Below are 22,915 nucleotides of genomic sequence, written 5' to 3' on the forward strand. Positions count from 1 at the left end.
GCATTAATTTTACAGTGAAAACACCTATGAAAGTCACTGAAAAGTGCTAAGTGTTTTCTAACACCTAACACTGTGGTCTAAAGTGAAAAATGGCCCCCTGAACATGCCCTCAACCTCAACCCAGAACCTGTGAATTTGTTTACCTGCTTGACAAAAACAATTTTACAGATGGGATTAAACTAAAGATCTTGAGATGGGAGATTATCCTGGTTTATCCAGGTAAAACCAGTGTGATCACAGGGTTCCTTATAAGAAGGAGACAGCTCTCTCTCTCTCTCTCTCTCTCTCTCTCTCTCTCTCTCTCTCTCTCTCTCTCTCTCTCTCTCTCGGGTTGGTTGAGGGAGAAGGACGCTTCTTCTTTCCTCCCCAACTTCTCGTTGGCCCTTCCATCCGGTCATGGGAACCCCTCAATCCAAACCCTCTCGTAACCTTTTGCCACCGGATTGGAAAGCGTTTGAGATCCCTACGAACAGGCTTTCCCCTCCCCACCCACCCTCTCGCTCTCCCCGCTTGCTTTACTCCTCTGGAAGTCCTCTTTGCCCTCTCAAACCCCTTTCTCTTCCTTCTGACTCTTTCAACCCAGCGGATCATTTCTCTCCACGTGTCTCAATCTCGCCACCTCCTTACAATCCTAAACCTGTCCCTCTCTGACTAAGCACTCTTTTTCCCAGGTCAATGCCGGACTGCAGGATAACTTTCTCCTCATAGTTCCTGAAGTCGGTTTAGCCATTTTTTTTCCTTTACACACACTGGTCCCACCCACTGACCCGGTGGCAGCGGCATTTACAAGCCCTTCCTCTCCCTCAGGGTGTTCGCTTCCTGAGCCTCAGTCTCCCTGAAACGCCTCTCCAGGTCCCGCCCTCATTATGGGAGGCAGGATGGGGCATTTCTACCTCTGAGAATTCTAACCCCCTTCCCCCCTCCCCCCCCCCCCCCCCCCCCCCGCCTTCTCTTGTGCTCTCCGTCTAATCTCCGCTCCTGGGGCCTCCAGCAAACAAATTCACAGGTGGCTGGCCATTTCCCTTCTCACTCTCTGACCTTTAAAAAAAATAAAAAAAATAAAAAAAGAAGGAGACAGCCCTAGCTGGTTTGGCTCAGTGGATAGAGCATCTGCCTGCGGACTGAAGGGCACATGCCTGGGGTTGCAGGCTTGATTCCCCAGTAGTGGGTGTGCAGGAGACAGCCAATCAATGATTCTCATCATTGATGTTTCCTTCTCTCCCTTCCTCTCTGAAATCAATAATAAATTTTTTTTTTTTTAAAAGAAGGAGCCAGGAGAATAAGAGTAGGAAATGTGATGGATAGGTGCAGAGGTGAGAGAGAGACACACACACACTAAGACTTGAAGATGTTATGTTGCTGGCTTGAAAAGGGAGGGAGGGGCCAGAAGCCAATGAATGGCAGCAGCCTCTAGGAAAGACAAGAAAAAAGATTCTCTTCTAGAACCTCCAGAAGGAACCAAACTTGCTAACACCTTGATTTTAGCCAAGTGAGACTTCTGACCTCCAGAACCGTAAGATAGTAAGTTTGTGTTGTTTAAAGTCATTAAACTTGTGGTCATTGGACACAGCAGCAACAGGAAACGAACACAACCACCTTAACCAAAGGATCAAAGTTACCACCAGGAACAGGACAAATAAACACCAGGTTGCCCCCTGATTTTGAGAAAAACACAGCATCACTTCTGTGAAATTCCTACTCGAAATGCATAGCCTGAACCTAATCATTAAGGAAACAGGCAAGCTCAAATGAAGGGCCTTCTACAAAATAACTGTGTTCTTCAAAAATGCCAGAGTCATAAATATAGTGAAAGACTGAGGAACTCTTTCAGATTAAAGGAAACTGAAGCAACCTGACAGCTAGAGGTAACCCAGAATCATGGATCACAGACGTTTTCTTCTCTTGCTATAAAGGACACTATTGAAGAGATTTAAGTCGAATCTACATATTAGCTAATAGTTTTGTAGTACATGATTATGTAAGAAAATATCCTTACATTTAGGAAATGTACAATGAAGTATTTGTAGATAAAGGGAAATCATGCCTGCAACTTTACTTTTAAGTGGTTCAATAAGTTAAATGTATATGTAATATTTATATGGGGTGGGGCAAAAGTAGAGAGAGAGAACATTAACATCTGAGGAATCTAAGTGAAGAGTATATAGGAATTCTTTGCACTATTTTGAAACTTTTCTGCTAATATAAAATTATCTTTTAAGTTAAAAAGATTAAAATTCACCATAACAAAAGATGTTCCAAACAAAGGAAAAAGACACATGACAAATTGAGAAGACAGAGCTATAATATTTCATCAAGGATTAATGTGCATAATGAACACCTAAAATCAATCATGTAAAGGTAAACAAGCAAATTTTTTTCAAATAGGTAAGAGATATAAACAGGCAGTACTTTTAAAAAGAAAAACAAATGTTCAATAAGCACTTTTAAAGAGAGAATCAATATTATTAATAATCAAAGAAATGCAATTATCTTAATTCCAAAACCAGATAAAGACACTACAAAGAAAAAAATTATAGGCCAATATCCCTGATGAACATAGATGCTAAAATCCTCAATAAAATATGAGCAAACTGGATCCAATAATATATTAAAAATATGATACACCATGATCAAGTGGGATTTATTTCTGGGATGCAAAGTTGGTACAGTATCTGCAAATCAATAAATGTGATACACTACATAACCAAATAAATGATAAAATTGCATGATCATATCAATAGATGTAGAAAAAGTGTTTGATAAAATCCAGCACCCATTTATGATAAAAACTCCCAGCAAAGTGGGAATAGAAGAAACACACCTCAACATCATGAAGGTCATATATGACAAACTCACAGCCAAATCATACTCAATGGGCAAAAATGAAAAGCGTTTCCCTTAAGAAAAGAAATAAGACAGGGATGTCTGCTTTCACCACTCTTATTCAACACTAGAGGCCTGTTGCACGAATTCAACACTAGAGGCCCGTTGCCCATTGCACATTGAAAGGAAATTAGTTAGAAGGTGGCCGGCGGGGCTGGACTGGATGAGACAGGCCCTTGAGCCAACTTCCCACAGTCCCTCCCTGGCTGGCTGCACCTGGGGCAGTGTTGAGGCTCAAAGGGGTCCCTCGGCCTGGCCTGCGGGGATCGGGCCAAAACTGGAAGTCCGACATCCCCTGAGGGGTCCCAGAGTGCGAGAGGGCACTCGGCAAAGATGCTGTCACTCAGCAGCTCCTGCGTTGAGCATCTTCCCCCTGGTGGTCAGTGTGCGTCATAGCTACTGGTCAGAGCGTTTGCCCCTGGTGGTCATTGCGCATCATAGCTACCAGTCAGACAGTCAAACGGTCGGATGGTCACTTAGGCTTTTATATATATAGATAGTACTGAAAGTCCTATCCACAGCAATCAGACAAGAAGAAGAAATAAAAGGCATCCAAATTGGAAAGGAAGAAGTAAAACTGTTATTATGTGCAAATGACATAATACTATAAAAATCCTAGAAGAACACATGGGTAGTAAAATCTCAGACATTTCTCATAGCAATATTGTTTCTGCTATAGCTCATTGGGCAAGGGAAATAAAATAAAAAATAAATAGGACTACATCAAACTAAAAAGTTTTTGCACAGCAAAAGAAACCACCAACAAAATGAAAAGACAACCCATTGAATGGGAGAACATATTAGCCAATGATACATCTGTTAAGGGTTTAATATCCAAAATTTATAAATAATTCATACAACTCAACACCAACATAACAAACAATCTAATTTTAAAAATGGGCAAAGGACCTGAATAGAAACTTCTACAAAGAGGACATACAGATGCCCAATAAACATATAAAAAGATGCTCAATGTCACTAATTATCAGAGACATGCAAATTAAAACCACAATGAAGTATCACCTCACACCTATCAGAATGGCTATCATCAATAAATCAATAAACAAGTGTTGGTGAGGATGTGGAGAAAAAGAAACTCTTGTGCACTGTTTGTGGGAATGCAGATTAGTGCAGCAGCTGCTGTGAAAGCAGTATACTGGTAGAGTTACCGCAAAAATTTAAAAATGGCCCTGGCCAGTTTTGCTCAATGGATAGAGCATTTGCCTGCAACCAAAGGGTCCCAAGTTCAATTCTGGTCAAGGGCATGTACCTTGGTTGCAGGCTCCTCCCCAGCTTGGGCCCTAGTCAGGGCTGTGCAACCAATCTATGTGTTTCTCTCACATTGATGTTTCTCTTTGTCTTTCCTTCTCTCTTCCACTCTCCCTAAAAATCAATGAAAAAATATCCTCGGGTGAGGATTAAAAAAAAAAAATTAAAAATGGAACTGCTTTACGACCCAGTGATTCCACTTCTGGGAATATATCCAAAGAAACCCAAAACACGAATTCAAAAGAATATGTACACCCCTATGTTCATTGCAGCATTATTTACAATAGCCAAGATTTGGAAGCAACCCAAGTGCCCATCAGCAGAGTGGATAGAAAAGCTGTGGTACATTTACACAATGAAATATTACACGACAAAAAAAAAAAAGGAACTCTTACCATTTGCAACAGCATGGAGAGTATTATGTTAAGTGAAAGAAGCCAGTCAGAGAAAGATAAATACCATATGATTTCACTTACAAGTGGAATTTAATGAACAAAATAAACTAACAAACAAAAAGGAAAGTTGCAAAGATGAGCCCATATTTGTTAAGAAAAATGTATACCTACATTATGTATATAACTTCAAAGACAGAAGTCTGGAAAGAAGCACATTGAACATTTGCTAGTGCGAACCTCTATTTCTATACTGTTTGGATTCCTATAATACAACTGGGCATAAAACTAGAAACTACTTCACATTTTACTACATAGAAATTAAATTATATATTATGTATGGTGAGATCATGGCTTTGTGAAAGATGATGCTCCCTGTGCATAATATTTAGATGTCAATGTTCTGAAAGTTGGCTAATGTTCAACCTTACCCATCTAACATTCAACAGATCCAAATCTCCCTCTCTCTCTCTTTCCCCTTTCTCTCTCTCTTCCTTACCTCTCTCTCTCTCTCTCTCTCTCTCTCTCTCTCTCTCTCTCTCTCTCGTTCATATTGTTAACATGAATAGAAATACATAAATGTGTTACTCAGCTGATACCATTCAAATAAATGCAATAATCTCCAAATTTGCATATCAGGCTGATTAACTTTGGTTCTGAGGAATAACACCAAGTAACCCATATCTTCATTCCAGAAATTACTCATCCTCCATGTCTCAGTGATTCAGCCTTCCCTGACCCCTGAAATATGTGACTCCTATTTCTACTTGTTCCTACTGACTCTCTATTAAATTTTCCCCAAGGTTTAATGTAAATTGAGCTGAGCTTTGGATTTAATTTATTTTTAGATTCACCACTGCCATTGCACTGGGGCCAGCCCCAAGTTCAGTATAGTTTGGGTTTTCTGTACTTCCTCTCCATGACTTTTGAGAATGAGAATGTTTTTATATTCAAATTTAAGACTTACGCATGTCTCAAATGTCAGGATTTTAGAAGCAAGTTTCAGAAACAGGAAGTATCTCCCCAGTATATGTTCATCTACTAGTAAATCCAGACATCTGGGATGTGAAACATGTGTTAAAATGACATTTCAGCTGAGCTAGATCAATAAATATCATTCCTTGAAATAAAATCTCAACTAAATGGAGTTGAAAACTTATGTCCATACAAACCTGCACGATTGTTTATAGCAGTTTAGTCATAATTGCTCAAAATTGAAAGCAACCAAGATGTCCTTCAATAGGTGAGTGGATAAACAAACTGTGGTACATCCACACTACGGAATATTATCAGTGATAAGAAGAAATGAGCTATTCCAGCCCTGAAAAGACATGAGAGAATCTTAAATACATATTGCTAACTGAAAGGAGTCAGTCTGTAAAGGCTACATACTATATAATTCCAACTACATGATATTCTAGAAAAAGCACAACTATAGAAACAATTACGAGGTCAGTGGTTGCTGAGGGGCTCACGGGGGGGGGGGGGGAAGGCAGGACGAATAAGGGATTTTTCGGGTCAGTGAAACTATTCTGTATGATACTGTAATGGTGGATGCATGACATTAGGCCTTGATCAAAACCTGCAAAAAGCAAAGCATGAATCTTGATGTAAAGTGTGGGCTTTAGCTAATAATAATGTATACATGTTGGTGCAGCAACTGTAACAAATGTACCACACTAATTCAGGATGTTAATAATGGTGAGATGCTTAAAACTTCTTTTGTAATTTACAGGTTATCTGATTCTTCTATGATGAATGCTTCGCAAAAAAAAAAAAAAAAAAAGAAGAAGATTGAAATTATCCATAACCTAGAAAACCAGAGAGAACTGCCATTTATATACTTTTTTAAAAATACAAAAGTGTTTATTTGCAGGGAGGGAGAGCTTTCTGGCCTGCTGCTCCTTCCCAGGATCATAAAATGCTTCTTCCACGGCTTATATAGACAAGCTATACAAGTATGTGTGCATAGAATCTGGAAACTCCTCCCGAAGGTTACTCTATAATTTACCCTGGGCGGTTGGGATTGAGGTGCTGAGGGAGGGCCTTTTATGTTATACATATATTTTTTGCTATATATGCATCTGAATCATGTTGCTATTGTACAATGAGCATGTGTTACATTCCTGCTTTTTAAAAGTACCAATAAATTTTTTAAACAAATGACCCATTGTATCCACAGGTGGTTCTCTCTGCTTACAGGCCAGGCGGTAAGGACAGGTCACTCTGAGTGGGTTGGCCTTGTCACCAGCATGTGTGGGAGCTGGATGGGTGGGCTAGGGGGTCTTTCCTGGACTTGAATCCCCATCCCCTAGCGAGGTGCAGCTCCCTCAAGGAAAATGTTGGCCCTGACACAAGCAGGTGGCCAGGCCCCTTCCCTGCCGGTTGGTCCACGTCCCTCTGGGATTGTTACGTTTATTCTACTGTCTGAATATGTGTACTAGTTTTTCCTTGAATAATTAATTTTTGAAAATCTTTTCATTCTTTACTTTTAAGTTATACGTATTTCACTTCTCTTGTTCTAAAAATTCCTTAACACTTTGAAAGTGTTTTCCCTCATCATTTTCATTCATTATCTAAATTTCTAAAATTAGTTTAACTGCAATAAAACCTACAACTTTGACATTCTAATGTATGGCAATTCCAGCTCCTTAACACCACTGTAACCAATTTTATCGTCTGGGACACAGGCTAGGATTGGGCCGCCCAGATAGCATTATCCTCCCTGCACAGCAGGAAGCTCAAGCCCAGAGTGGTTGGCTGTGTGGCTGTGGGCAAGTCACTCACATAGTCTGAGGTGGAATGGAGTGGAGACTCCAAGTGACAAGAGCCAGCGCCAGGAGGGTTGCGACTGCCCTTGGCTGGTGACCTCTCCCTCCCTCGTCCTGTTCTCTCCTGGCCAATCACAATTCAGTCTGAAGAGCTGCAGTCTTATACCAGGCTTCCAGCTCCCCGTCTGAAACCCTCCCCACAGGACTTTGGCCCTGGGCTGGCAGCTGGCCCCGCCTTTGGCCCTGGCGCCTTTCAGTTTGGTTTCTGCAGAAGGGACCATGTGACTCACAGGCAGGTGCCCAGACCTGCAGCACATCTGCTCCCTTTCAGTCAGATCTGAGGACACCTGAGAGGGCACAGGGTCCTTCATAGGCAGACCCCAAACCACGCTGCCCAGGAAGGCACAGTGCCAGCTTCGGTCAGCCAGGGATCGGCCTGCCAGCAAGACAGGGACCCTGGGCCATGGCTGGTCAGAACCAAGGCCAACCACTCTTAAGAGCAAGAATTATGTAGGAAACTTGATTAAACAGGTAGGTGCTAACACAGGACAGGGAGGTGGGGAGCCTGAGCTGGGGACAGACAGCCCACAGGACCAGTCAGCTGTCCAGATCTGGCCATCCACACAAGTGCTGACCAAGCCTGAAGTAAATACTTTTCATTCTGGAGAGCTTAGGTCTTCTTGGACCCCTAGTTCAGAACCTGGGTCTCTGGGGATGAAGGAAGCTCAGTGTCTGCGTTTGATAACAAGGGATGTATCCCCAGAGCAATTGATTTCAGAGAGGAAGGGAGAGGGAGAGAGAGAAATATCGATGATGAGAAAGAATCACTGATCGGCATGCCTCCTGCATGCCCCCTACTGGGGATCAAGCCCACCACCCAGGCATGTGCCCTTGACCGGAATCGAACTCGGGACCCTTCAGTCCACAGGCCGACACTCTATCCACTGAGCCAAACTGGCTAGGACAAGCAGCTATTTTTTAAATAAAAAATGTGGTCTTACAATACGAGTAGGGACTCAGCACTGGGGGGAAGAGTGGAAAGACCGTGGCGACAGCCTTCTTGGTATGTCACCTTGCATCCAACACTCAGCAAAACTGAGACCAAGAATTAACCAGAAAGCAGCCAAACTATCTACCATTTCCACTCAAGCAAGAACTTCGGTTAGGGGTGGGGTCTCGGTCATCCAACCCTAAGCAGCTTATTCGAGTATTCATTCCAGCCCCAGGCCATGCCATACCCTCCCTTGAGGTGTTCTAAAAACAGATTTCCCATCTTATCATATGCCCAGTGCTATCTTAGTGCTTTCTGTGGGCTGGTCCCCCTGAACACCCCACCCAGCTGGGCCTGCCCCAGAATCTTGCCCTGCTAACCCACTCCTTTTAGTGTAAGGAGAGTAGGTCAGCCTATTCCCGATTACTGTCATGTGTGTGTTTGCCCCTTAACAAGAGTGTGGGCCCCCTGCCGAAACCGGTTTGGCTCAGTGGATAGAGCGTCGGCCTGCGGACTGGAAGGTCCCAGGTTCGATTCCGGTCAAGGGCATATACCTTGGTTGCGGGCACATCCCCAGTGGGGGGTGTGCAGGAGGCAGCTGGTCGATGTTTCTCTCTCATCAGCGTTTCTAGCTCTCTATCCCTCTATCCCTCTCCCTTCCTCCCTGTAAAAATCAATAAAATATATTTAAAAAAAAAAAAAAAAGAGTGTGGGCCCCCTGAGGGCGGGGCTCAGTCTTCTCCTGACTAAAGGTCTACACAGACCTCTGGTTCCACAAATGTCAGTACATCTAAAGGCTCAGATGCAAAGACAGTTAAATATTGAGTAATATTTGAACCCCAAAAAAGTATAAAGCACAAAAAATAATAATTCAGTGTTTATCAAGCTTTTGGCACAGGGAAGAGTTTTGAACTTGGCTGTGTCATAGATGACATCACAAAAGATGAGCCCCACAAATGAAGTGTTTTCAAAGTAAATATACCTGTTTGAGTATAATTACCATTTTGCAGATGAGGATGCTACGTGTAGGAAGGCTGAGTGATTTGAAAAGGGCACATCCTTCAGCTTGAAAGAGCAGAGCCAGCATTTCAGCCCAGGTGTGTCCAACACAAAAGATTGTGTGCCTAAGAACCAACCTTCAGTACTGCACTGTACCTACTGGATGCTAGGACGTGTGAATTACGCATAGAACTGTATACACATGTATATACAAGAATAGATATTCAAATATTGAGTAGTCCATGACAAAGAATATCTATCATTTTTAAAAGTTTAGGTAGATATATAAGTAAAGCAAGAGAAAGGAAATAAAACCATTTGTAAAAGAGGAAATACAACAAGAAAAAAAAAACATGTTCGCTCTCTCTGGTGATTAAAAACACAAAGGAAAAAAGGGGAGCTTCTGTCATGGGTGGCACGTGTAGGGCAGCTTGATTGCTCTACATGCGGAATCGATATTAAGAGATTTCAGAAGCATAATTTTTTGCTATCTGGGTAGCTGATCATTGGTCCTGGCGCCCACGGGGGCAGAGGGGGAGACACAAAAGCAAGTTGAATAAAACACCCATTGCTGCTGATTTAGTGAGAAGGGAGAAAACCACAATGGCCATGACTGATGTTGTGAAGCTGGTATCTTCAGACATTATTAGGGACACTGAGAATACACCTCCCCCTTAGGAAATCAGTCTGGTTCTATATATCCAACTAGAGGCCCGGTGCACGAAATTCGTGCACGGAGGGGGGTTGTCCCTCAGCCCAGCCTGTACCCTCTCCAATCTGGGACCCCTCAAGGGATGTCCGTCTGCCCGTTTAGGCCCGATCCCAGGGATTGGGCCTAAACGGGCAGTCGGACATCCCTCTCACAATCCAGGACTGCTGGCTCCCAAATGCTTGCCTGCCTGCCTTCCTGATTGCCCCTAACCGCTTCTGCCTGCCAGCCTGATCACCCCCTAACCACTCTGCTGCCAGCCTGTTTGCCCCCAACTGCCCTCCTCTGCCGGCCTGGTTACCCCTAACTGCCCTCTCCTGCAGGGTTGATCACCTCCAACTGCCCTCCCTTGCAGGCTGGGTGCCTCCCAACTGCCCTCTCCTGCTGGCCATCTTGTATCCACATGGGGGCAGGATCTTTGACCACATGGGGGCAGCTATATTGTGTGTTGCAGTGATGATCAATCTTCATAGTACTCTTTTATTAGATAGGATAGAGACCTGGTACAGGGGTGGGGGCCAGCTGGTTTGCCCTGAAGGATGTCCCTGATCAGGGTGGGGTTCCCTTGGGGCGTGGGGCGGCCTGAGCGAGGGGTCTGTGGTAGTTTGCAGGCCGGCCACGCCCCCTGGCAACCCAAGCAGAGGCCTGGTATCTGGAATTTATTTTCCTTCTACAATTGAAACTTTGTAGCCTGGAGCGGAGCCAAGCCTCCTGCTGCTCCCTCTGGAGCCAAGCCTCCTGCAGCCATTTCTTGGCAGTTAATTCACCTTCTACAATTGAAACTTTGTAGCCTTAAGCGGGTGGGCCCGGCCAGGGTGTGTGGAAAGCTTTGCTTCCCCTGTTGCCGCCGGCAACCCTGGCCTGCTCTCTCAAGCTCCATTCTGCCGCCATTTGTTTGAATTTGTTTACCTTCTATAATTGAAACTTTGTAGCTTGAGTGGAGGCTTAGGCCTGCAACGGCTATTGGAAAGCTTGGCTTCCTCTGTTACCTGGGAAACCTTGCTCTCTGTGGCTGTAGCCATCTTGGATGGGGGTTAATTTGCATACTCGCCCTGATTGGCTGGTGGGCGTGGCTTGGCTGGTGGGCGTGGCTTATGTAGCGGAGTAATGGTTAATTTGCATATTACCATTTTATTAGAGAGGAAGTTTTATAATGTTCTACGGTTAGTGGACGCTATTTTTAGTCATTCAACTGAAATTACCGTGAATCTGTTATGTGCCAAGCATTGAACCAGGTACTATTGGAGTAAACAGCCAGCAGTGTGAGTCTTGACACCAAGGATGGCCATGATCTGTTGGGGCCTTTGTGTACATGAGAGAGAAAGAAACTTTGTCCTTGGCTAGCCCACTGTTGTTTTGGAGTTTTCTGTTACTCGTGGCTGAACCTAGCCCTGTCTATATAGAACGTAAATGAGCTTTCTCCAGCTGGTGACTGGTTTCTTAACAGAGTAGGAGGCAAGATCATCAAAACAGAATGAGAATGTGGGAGGGAAGTGGAGGGCTGAGCAGAGTGGAAACGGTATGAAATTATCATTTGGAAAGAGAGTGTGATCTTATTAGAGAAACATGGGAAAATGGCCGGACAAGTTCTTTCACAAGTTTCCAGAAATAGATACATAAAGAATCTAATTTTTAAATGCCCTGAATGAGTAAAGATGTGCATCACAACACTATTTATTGTAAAAAAAAAAAAAAAAATAAAAAAATTCGGAAATTACATAAATGCCAAACAGCAAGAGAATAGTTACATCACATCAGATTTTTAAAATAATTGTTAGGAAAGGTAAATAGTAACAGATAAAATAAACTTAAGGATGATTTATTCTCATCCTTACATTTATTTTATTGAAACAGTGGAATATAAAATAATACATATACTATGATTATAACTATACGTGGAGGGGAAAATGGGGAAAGTACCAAATTACTAATAAAAGATTTTAAAGTTCCTCAATTTTGTTGTGTTTACACTAAAAACTATTGTTTTTAACACAGCATGTATGATCATCTCCTTGAGCAGGTAATAATCCCTGAAAGGTGAGGTGTGTGTGCCTCTCTGTGACCCGTGGCAGCTCCCACAGGGCTGGTACGTCACAGACAGCTGAGTTGAATGCCTGAGGTTCCACCATGACTGGGGAAGAGCATCCTCTCTCTAAGCAGCTGTGGTGTTTCTCTGTTGGTCACAGGTCTCTCACCAGATGGTGAGCACAAAGTGGGGGTTTTGCTCTTTACGTGGGTGCTGTGCCCCTCCTGCCTCTTCCCTGGGTCTGGGGCTTCTTCTGGTGGAGCTAGAGCCCAACCCTGATGATATTTCCCCACATACACGATGACCAGTTCCCACGATGTGATAGGGGAGCAGACGCTTCAGACTAAAGGGAGAGCAAGGGCAGAGTGCTGACTTGAATGAGTAACCTCCATTCACCGCCACATGTGGGTCTCACCGTTCCCTCATTTGTTCATTTTGATATTTGTTGAGTGTCTACTACAATGGCAGGCACCGTGCTAGGTGGGAGAGATACACACCTCAGGCACGCCTCATGCAGCTCACAGTCTGATGGGAGGGAGGTAACGAGGTAATTACAATACCATGGATTGGCTTCTGCTCACAGGATGCCATGAGAACAGGCAGCAGGGCACACTAATTGGTTAGTTGGAAACAATAATGCATTATTTGGTAATTGAGTTAGGAGTGCTGCAGGATAGTGAGTGAGCAGGAGGTGGTGATGGTAAGTGCAGGGAGGCTGGCTAGACGGGTCAGGCAGAGCCTGGTCAGACTTTTAGACTCCAGGGGAGGCCCCTGGAGGAATGTGAGCAGGGGACTGATAATGTTATCATGGGATCCGGAAAAGTGGCTCCAACTCAAGACAGCACTAAAGGGAAGCTCAAGATGATGGCTGTGCAGCAGGCCTGGAAAATACCCAGTGAAGACTGGGATAGGGCAGAGGGCTCCAAGAAGGGTGTGCAAGGAGGACAGGGTGGAGAGGATTCTAAAAAATACCTGGCATGCTGGAGCGTTAAAAAAAAAAAAAAAAAAGTGTCTCTGATAAAAGTGAATAATTTACAGAACTAGAAAGACCTATCCTAAAATTCACATGGAATCTCAAGGAACCCTGAAGAGCCCGATAATCTTGAAAAAGAACAAAAGTGGGGGACGCACATTATCTGACTTCAAAACTTGCAAAGCTACAGCAATCAAAACAGTGTGGTGCTGGCATAAAGACAAACAGTCCAGACCAATGGAATAGAATAGAGAGCCCAGAAATAAATCCTCAGGTGATTTTTTTTTTTTTTAATCCTCACCTCAGGATATTCTCTCCATTGATTTTCAAGACAGAGTGAAAGGGAGGGAAGTTTGGGGAGCGGGGAGAGAAAAAAAAACAACAATGGATATGAGAGAGACACATCAATTGGTTGCCTCTTGCATGTGCCCCCAATTAGGCCGGGGATGCAGCCTGCAAGGGTATGTGCCCTTGACCGGGAATCGAACCCGTGACCCTTCAGCCAACAGTCTAATCACTGAATCAAACTGGCCAGGGCCTCTCATGATTTTTGACAAGGGTGCTGTGGAGGGGAGACTATTCCATGACGTGGCCATTGTCTGTCCCACAAGCTGAACTCAGGCCAAAATGGAGGTTGCTTTCGGCAAACGTGTGAGACCATCTGATGGTAATCAGCGTTCATTCTGACATGAATCAGCACTTTTCCCTTGCTGCCTGCTACGTGCTGATTCCTGGAACAGGCTGTTGTCCTGACCTGGTCAACCATGTAAAGTGTTTTCCCCTACTGATAGCTTTCACCTACGGGTATCCCCCTTCCCCTTTCACCCTATATAATTCTTTGGCACCTGCTAAGCACCCAGAGGAATATCCACTTCATCTCGCAGCCACCCAAAATACACCTCGTATATAAGTTTCCCTTAATAAACTCTATTAGTTGCCGGATTGGAGTGGCCTGCTTCTTTCTTCCGTCTCATTCTGCCCTCCACTTACGAAGGGAGATTTGAGTCTCGGGGCTTTTCCCTGAGTGTCTGTAGAAAAACAGTGCCAAGATCATTCAATGGGGAAAGAACAGTCGTTTCAACAAATGATGCTGGGAAAACTGGGTATGTACATGCAAAGGAGTGAAGTTAGACCTTTACCTAATATCATATACTTGTTTTACAGTTGTTTGTATGGAAAAATTAATTCAAAATGGATCAAGGATCTAAATGTAAGTCCTAAAACAATAAAACTAATAGGAGAAAACATAGGGCAAAAACTTCACAATATTGTATTTGACAATAATTTCTTGATATAACACCAAAGGTACAGGTAACAAAAGTAAAATATAGTTGTAAAAACAGTGATGTCACCTGGCCGGCGTGGCTCAGTGGTTGAATGTTGACCTATGAACCAGGAGGTCCCAGTTCAATTCCCGGTCAGGGCACATGCCCAGGTTGCAGGCTCAATCCCTGGGGGGTGAAGAAGGCAGCCAATCAATGATTCTTTCTCATCACTGATGTTTCTATCTCTCTCTCCCTCTCCCTTCCTCTCTGAAATAAATAAAAATACATTCAAAAAAAGAGTGATGTCATTGAGATAGGTGGAACTTTTAGTACCATTATTGGAGACATAAAAGCACTTGAAATTGGAATCTACCCACATAAACAAACAGTAATAGGTTTAAAAAATGAAAGTTCTCTGTGAAAAAAATATTTAAGACCATTGCAGCTTTCAAAAAAAGAGGAGTGAATAAATATAGCATTTACATATCTAATAATACTCTCTTTTTACTTTCACAAATATTTAGCTGTGATAATTTCTGTTAAAAACAAAACAAAAATATACAGAAAAAAACAAGAATGAGGATCTAATCATAATACAGGATATTATGTAAAAGTTGTTTTACAGTTGTTTGTATGGAAAAATAATACAATCCTATCTATTAAAAGCCTAAGCGACCATTATGGCGGAACAACCAGAACGACAGGTGGCTATGATGCACACTGACCACCAGGGGGCAAATGCTCAACGTAGGAGGAGCTGCCCCCTGGTGGTCAGTGCGCTCCCACAGGGGGAGCACTGCTCAGCCAGAAGCCGGGCCGTGGCGGGAGCCTCTCCCACCTCTGCATCAGTGCTAAGGAGCAGCGAGCAGGTGGGCAGTAAGGAGCGAGGGTTCCCAGACTGTGAGAGGGCGCAGGCCGGGCTGAGGGACCATCCCCTGCCTAGTGCAAGAATTTCGTGCACCGGGCCTCTAGTAATTAATATAATAATACAAGAATCAACTCTGTGTTTTGGGTACTCACAATTATAAATCTACTTTTGCCCCACCCTGTATTATATATATTATATGTTATATATATTATCCTCTCTAATAAAATGGTAGTATGCAAATTAACCATCACTCTGCTACATAAGCCACGCCCACCAGCCAATCAGGGCGAGTATGCAAATTAACCCAAACCAAGATGGCTACAGCCACAGAGAGCAAGGTTTCCCAGGTAACAGAGGAAGCCAAGCTTTCCATAGCCGTTGCAGGCCTAAGCCTCCACTCAAGCTACAAAGTTTCAATTATAGAAGGTAAACAAATTCAAACAAATGGCGGCAGAATGGAGCTTGAGAGAGCAGGCCAGGGTTGCCGGCGGCAACAGGGGAAGCAAAGCTTTCCGCACACCCTGGCCGAGCTCACCCGCTTAAGGCTACAAAGTTTCAATTGTAGAAGGTGAATTAACTGCCACAGAAATGGCTGCTGCCCCGCCCCGGAGGGAGCAGCAGGCTTGGCTCCGCTCCAGGCTACAAAGTTTCAATTGTAGAAGGAAAATAAATCCCAGATACCAGGGCCTCCGCTTGGGTTGCCAGGGGGCGTGGCCCGCCTGCAAACCACCACAGGCCCCTCGCTCAGGCCGCCCCACGCCCAGGCCGCCCCACGCCCCAAGGGAACCCCCACCTGATCCGGGACACCCTTCAGGGCAAACCAGCTGGCCCCCACCCGTGCACCAGGCCTCTATCTTATCTAATAAAGAGTAATATGCAGATTGACCATCACTGCAACACACAATATAGCTGCCCCCATGTGGTCAAAGATCCTGCCCCCATGTGGACACAAGATGGCCACCACAAGATGGCCAGCAGGGGAGGGCAGTTGGGAGGCACCCGGCCTGCAAGGGAGGGCAGTTGAGAGGACCAGGCTTGCAAGGGAGGGCAGTTGGAAGTGATCAACCCTGCAGGAGAGGGCAGTTAGGGGTGACCAGGCCGGCAGAGGAGGGAAGTTGGGGGCAAACAGGCTGGCAGGGGAGCAGTTAAGCATCAACCAGGCTGGCAGCGGAGTGTTTAGGGGGTGATCAGGCTGGCAGGCAGAAGCGTTTAGGGGCAATCAGGAAGGCAGGCAGGCAAGCAGTTGGGAGCCAGCAGTCCTGGATTGTGAGAGGGATGTCCGACTGCCCGTTTAGGCCCGATCCCACCAGGATCGGGCCTAAACGGGCAGTCGGACATCCCTCGAGGAGTCCCAGATTGGAAAGGGTACAGGCTGGGCTGAGGGACAACCCCCCGCCGTGCACAAATTTCGTGCACCGGGCTTCTAGTATATATATATATATATATATATATATATATATATATATATATATATATATCTCAATAAGAATTTTTTATTTTCCTTAAAAGATAGGTCCTATGTCTCTCATTAAATTTTAAGAAGATAAGACAAGAAAAGGGGATTTTGGTAATTACTTTAAAGACACCAGTATAGTCCACTGGCTGCTCTAGGAAAGATAAATTGGAGAAGGGCAATCATCAATGACTTTACCTTTCACTTTGCCACTAGGCCAGACAATACAAAATAGCCCTCATGGTGTGTTTCTAGGGAAGCAGTTTCCAAGAAAGAGTATTTTAAAAAAGTAAAGTGCCCGAAAGCTGGTTTGGCTCAGTGGATAGAGAGTCAGCCTGCAGACTGAAGCATCTCGGGTTTGATTCTCATCAAGAGCACATGCCCAGGTTTCGGCTTGATCCCCAGGGGGAGACGTGCAGGAGACAGCCGATCTATGATTCTCTCTCATCATTAATGTTTCTTTCTCTCTCTCTCCCCTTTCCCTTCTTCTCTGAAATCAATAATATATATGAATAAATATTTATGGGGTCAGCATGAGAGTCTATGTGATAACCTGTTTTCTTTGTTTATAAAACACACACACACAAAAACAAACAAACAAACAAACAAAAAAAAACTGGAGCCTCCCACATGGTATGGAGAAGAGTCACAGAGCAAAGCCAGATGCAGAGCCAGCTTAAGCTGTGGTGAGGCCCTAGAAGATGGGATTCCAAACTGGTCAAAGGTTTGGAGTAGAGAGACAGCCCCGAGCACCCAGCAAGTTCAGACAGCACCAAGACTTCCCTAAACTCTGTGCAGCTGCAGGGGGAGGGGAAAGTGCTGACACAGGGACTAGGAAGCTGGTCTGAGCCAAGCGCCTTGAGCCTTGGGGAAGGCTGGGTCAAAATAGGATCTAGAGGACAGACAGGGACAGGTTGGGCCTCAAACCCAAGTGCGGAGTGTGGAACCCTCCTGGGGTGGGAGGACATCTCCCTCTTCAGGGGCAGGCTCTCCAGTCACCAGGGCATGTCCGCATCTGAAAGACACTTGTGTCTGATCATGCCCAAGATGGTGGTTTTTCCTCTCCTGTGGCCCAGCCACTTCCCTGGAGCTCTGGAAAGCACAGCCACGGTCCCTGCCTGTCTTATTCTGAGGGGGGAACTTCCACATTAACCAAGACAAGTTACCCAGCACCGCTTACCCACAAGGCCACAAAGAAGGTACACTGGGGAAGGACTGGGGAGAAACGACCCGCAGGCGTGCTTCCTGTTAGGCAACCTCAGTTTTAAAAAACACAGAGTATTTCCCTTCTCAAACGGATCCACGAAAGGGTTCCTTGACATAAGCATTTCCATGGAGCATCTGAATAAGATTGTTTATGAAGTATGTGCTGACTCATACCTTCTCGGGAACAGCTACCTAATTTGACGCTGGCCTCTCAATTCCCATAGAACGTTCTTCTCTTGGGCCTGCGATGGCTCTTTCCTGGTTGTAGTCCTGTGACCCTGCCTGTCTTTCCTTTCCCTCTCTCCTCCTGCTTCTTTGGGGACTTCATTCTTTCTCCTCATTTGAGTGACTGTCGCCCACTTCCTTTAATTGTCACCTCGGTGCTGATAATCACAAGTGCTCATTATGTGACAGGCACTGTACTAATAATCTCTGATTTCATCCTCAAAATAGTCCTATGGAGTAGACACTGTTATTATCCCCCCCCCCCTTTTTTTTTTTTCATCTTCACCCGAGGATATTTTTCCATTGAGTTTTAGAGAGGGAAAGACAGAGAGAAACATCGATGTGAGAGAAACACATCAATTGGTTGCCTCCTGCATGATCCCGACCAGGGCAGGACCAGGGAGGAGCCTGCAACTGAGGTACGTGCCCTTGACTAGAATCGAACCCAGTACCCTTCGGTCGGCAGGCCATTGCTCTATCCTCTGAGCCAAACCGGCTAGGGCTATCCCCATTTTTATAGACAGGAAAACTGAGGCTTGGTGGGGTGGGCTGGGGTTGAAGTAACTGCCTAAGGTACCCAGCTAGCAAAGGGCAAACCTGGGATTTGAACCCGGCCAGTCCACCTCGGAGATTCTGCTGGCAACTGATGACACTTCTGTACTTCATGCAATTCCATGCACTCTCCCGCCTGGACACCCTTTCCAAGGGGCCAGGGCCATCCATCTCTACCAACCCCTCCAACCCAGAATGCTGACCATCCTGCTTGTTTAAACATTGAAATACTTCCAAACCCTGCCACCTGGCAACCTATCCCCTTCCCAGATCACTCCTCCAAGACCTCCCCACATCCTGGCACGGTGCTGGGGGCTGAGGGCTGGGGAGTGCGGGCTTCAGGATGCTGCTGGCCTGGGTCCTCACCAGTACTACTCCTGTGGTTAGATATTGCTAGTATCACTTCTGCCGCCTCCTCCTCCTCCTCTCTCCACAAACCAGTTCCTCCTTCTAACTTCCTTATTTCTGGGGTCCGCACCTCATTCTCCTGTTCACCGTACACAAGTTATTGCCAGCCACTCAGTTCTCTCAGCCGCCTTGCCTCCCTACCCGCCGGGAGTGTGAAAGCCTCAGAGGCAGCCCCTGAGGTGCCCAGTGGTTTTCCTTCTGCCCCTCTCCTCCCAAGTCCTGGCTGGCTGTCCCATCTGCCAGACTCCTTTCCTCTTCCCTACTGCTCACCTACAACGGGTGGCCTCGTCCTGTGGCTTTGACCTCTTCCACCTGCTGCGGCTCATCCCACCTGTCTCCTTCCTTACCCCTCGCTATGGTCTCCATCCTGGAACAGACCCCTTCTGGCCCTGGCCCAGCTTCCTTGGCCCCTGCTGGACTCCCCCTACACCCCGCCCCTTCCTCCTCCATTCTGGAGGCCAGGCATTCAAGGACAAAGCCTCGATTCCTCATGAGAAGTCTACCTTCTAAGCAAGGTGTTGGTCTTACCCTGCCAATGCCTCCTCCATTAGACCGCCTTATACAGAGAACGTATGTCACGAATATGAAATAAATTCAGTCAGCTGATCCCCACTTATGTTCCCAACGCTTCCTACCTTATCCAATCACAACCCTCTGGAGAAAGCTATTGCCAGCCACTCAGTTCTCTCAGCCGCCTTGCCTCCCCACCCCCTGAGAATGGGAAAGCCCCAGAGGTCCCCCAGTAGTTTCCCTTCTGCCCCTCTCTTCCCAAGTCCTGGCTGACTGTCCCATCTGCCTGGCTCCTGAGCATCCAATGCAAGGCACTATGGCAGGTGCTGGGGACCCAGCTGATGTGACACCCCAGAAGCTCATGGTCGGAGCTGGAGGAGAAAGATATATTCATATGAAGGTCCAATGGTGACCCACCAACGTCCTCTGGCACTGCCATGGAAGACAGACAAGCAGACAGCTATGCTGGGACAGACACTCGTGCTGAGCGCCACTGGTCCACGCAGTCCTGCTCCACTATGTAACAGGACCTTGAGAAGTTGGTGAATTCCTCTGCCACTCAGTTTCCTCATCTGTAAAATGGGACGGTAAAGTAAGCTACCACCACAAGGTAGTTGTGAGGCTTAAATGAGTAGTGTGTATGAAGCATTTAGAACAGGCTTTCCGCAGACTCTGTGCACGGTAATAATAGCTATTATTGTTTTTATTGTTCTATATAAAGTGTCCTAGGAAAGTAGAGATGGGAGATAAACTTTGCAAACTATCTCTTAGGATCTCAGATACCTTCTGACAGGATAAGCCCAGACATTTTTCTCCCCTAGACCATTACCTAACCTCTAAGTCCCAACCCAGACCTCATGTCTGTCCCCTCCCCTAACCACGCCTGCAAGGCTGCATCTGGAACAGCTGGGCGGCTCCTTTACTGTGGCCTGGGAGGGCTCTGAGGACCGAGGCTGCGGCTCTTACCCCATCACACGCCCTGTCCGCCTCACAGACCCACCTTACTCACTCAGCAGCTATTTGCGGGGCACCCTTTGTAGGCCAGCCCGCGAAAGGGGCAGGGGCACTGGAAGCCAGCACAGCACCTACCCACAAGGTGTTCACGTGTTTGTAGGCCCAGAGTCTAAACTATAAACGAACAAATGCCAAGAACAGGGGTCCTCAAACTTTTTAAATAGGGGGCCCGTTCACTGTCCCTCAGACCGTTGGAGGGCCAGACTATAGTTTAAAAAAAAACTATGAACAGCCCTGACCAGTTTGGCTCAGTGGATGGAGTATCGGCCTCCAGACTGAAGGGTCCCAGGTTCGATTCCGGTCAGGGGCATGTACCTTGGTTGCGGGCACATCCCCAGTGGGGAGTGTGCAGGAGGCGGCTGGTCGATGTTTCTCTCTCATTGATGTTTCTAACTCTCTATCCCTCTCCCTTCCTCTCTGTAAAAAATCAATAGAATATATTTAAAAAAAACAACTATGAACAAATTCCTATGCACACTGCACATATCTTATTTTGAAGTAAAAAATCAAAACGGCAAAAACACCCTCATGTGGCCCGCGGGCCATAGTTTGAGGACGCCTGGCCAAGAAGGACCAAAGTGTGTGCCAGGTGAGCAGGTGACAGAGCTTATTGGGTGCAATCAAGAAAGGCTTCCCTGAAGTGGTGACATCTGGGTGAAGATCTGAAAACTGGGTGTCACTCTCTGGGAGAGGGGGAGGCAGGTCTCTCTGCCCTGCTTTTTCCCACAATGCCTGTCACGGGACCCAGAAGTCCTATCTATATTCTACCTAAAAAATTCCCAGGACTCCTCCCAGCGCCTGCTGTGAGGTCATTCGCCCTCCCTGTGAAGCTCCACAGACCTGCACCCCACAGGTAGGCAGTATCCCAAGGGAACCTCAAAACCCCAGGAAAGGGGACTTCCCAAGGTAGGGTATAAACTGTCCCTGAGGCCACAGAGCCAGGTTTCTCCACCCAGCAGCCCTCGATGGGGGACAGGGAGCTGTGACGCTAAATGGGGGGCAAGCAGGGTCCCGAGTAAGGAGTTGGAGCAATTTGGCAGCTACAGGTCAACTTCGAGGTGTGCGGGCTTCCTGCCCCTGCCTTCACGGGATGAGCGCAGTTCCTCTAAGTGCAGGGATAACACCCTCAGGGGCCCCTGGGGAAGGAGAAGACCGGACAGAGGGTGGGGACAGGCAGACCTGCCGCCTCCGGCTTGGGCTGGTCCTACCGGGCTTGGATGCCCCCACCAGCTCGCAGGGTCTCACACGCCTCGGCCTTGCTCTGGGCTGGGGCCAAGGCCTGGGAGGGGGCTCAGGACACGGGCTGCCTGAGCGGACGAAGCTTCTGCAAGAGAACCCTCTGGGTCCGCAGAGGAAGTGGGAGCTCCTGCGGGCTGACAGGTTGTGTGTTTCCAAGGAGCTGAAAAGACCATCCCGGGGGGTGCCGCTGCCCGCCGGCGAAGCTCACCCCAGCTCCCCGACCCCAGGCCCCCCCAAATCCGCTCACGGCGCAGCCCCCGGGGCCATCGGTGTCTCTCCCCCGACGAGTTGGTCCTCCCTTTGGGTCTCGGTTTCCTCATCGGCAAGACCAGGGGTGGGTGTCCCAACTCTACGGGGCTCGGCTGCACCCGTCCGTGGGAGTGCGCGCTGCTGGGAGCCGGGACCGGACTCGGGGACTTGCCTGCGCGCGGCGGGCTGGGCGTCCGCTCCGGGTCTGCCTCTGAGCGAGACCGGGTCCCCGCGGCCCACCGGCCCCTCGGCGCCCCCGGCGCGGCGCCGTGCAGGGTCGCGGGGCGGTGCGGGGCTGGGGCGCCCCCCGGGACTTACCCAGAAGTTCCCCTTGAACAGTGAGCGCGTCATGGCGGGCACGGCGGCGGGTGCGGAGGGCAGCGGAGCGGCGACGGCGCCCGGAGAGGCCTGACGTTCACGGCCGCGGCCCGCAGTCCGACTCTGGACACTCACCGGCGGCCAGAGGGCCCGCCCCGCCCCGCCCTAGCCACGCCCCGTACGACGCCCCGCCTCCCGCCACGCGGGACCCGAAGCCCGGACCCAGACGGACCCCGCGGCGTCAGGCCACAATCAGTCAGCGACACCTAACTGCCCCCTCCTCCAGGAAGCCTCCGGTGATTGGAAGGAGCTGGCCCGGTTGCCTCCCCGCCCGAATTCGGCTCCGCTCCTGCCCACAAGTCCCCTCCTCCCTCGACCGAATTCCTTGCAGAGAATCCAGGCTCGAGGTGGTAGGGGAGTCCCCGCCGATCAGAGGGTGGCCGCGGGGATCGGGTGTCAGCGCGGCCGCACTGGCAATGCGGTCTCGTGAGGTGTAGACGCTCCAGCGAGTCGTGTTCAGGACCCCAGGTGCCCCGTGCAAATCACCCAGCCCCCGGGGCACGTTTTTGTCTAAAAGTCGTGGAAAGGTCATGAA

General features: G+C 47.3%; 1 protein-coding gene across 2 annotated transcripts in view; it reads right to left on the reverse strand.

The window, feature by feature from the left end:
- The window catches only part of PSTPIP2 (proline-serine-threonine phosphatase interacting protein 2), a 72,421-nt gene extending 49,966 nt beyond the window's left edge, over positions 1-22,455 (reverse strand). The window contains exon 1 of one of the 2 annotated variants that reach the window (XM_079785096.1): positions 22,321-22,455. In XM_079785096.1, coding sequence (XP_079641222.1) covers positions 22,321-22,353 — 33 coding nt within the window. In that variant the 5' untranslated portion in view covers positions 22,354-22,455. The remainder of the gene's footprint in view (positions 1-22,320) is intronic. The other variant, XM_079785095.1, reaches the window with a different exon arrangement.
- Between the last annotated feature and the right edge of the window lie 460 nt (positions 22,456-22,915).

This window comes from Cnephaeus nilssonii, assembly GCF_951640355.1.
Source record: "Cnephaeus nilssonii genome assembly, chromosome: 11".
NCBI lineage: Eukaryota > Metazoa > Chordata > Mammalia > Chiroptera > Vespertilionidae > Cnephaeus > Cnephaeus nilssonii.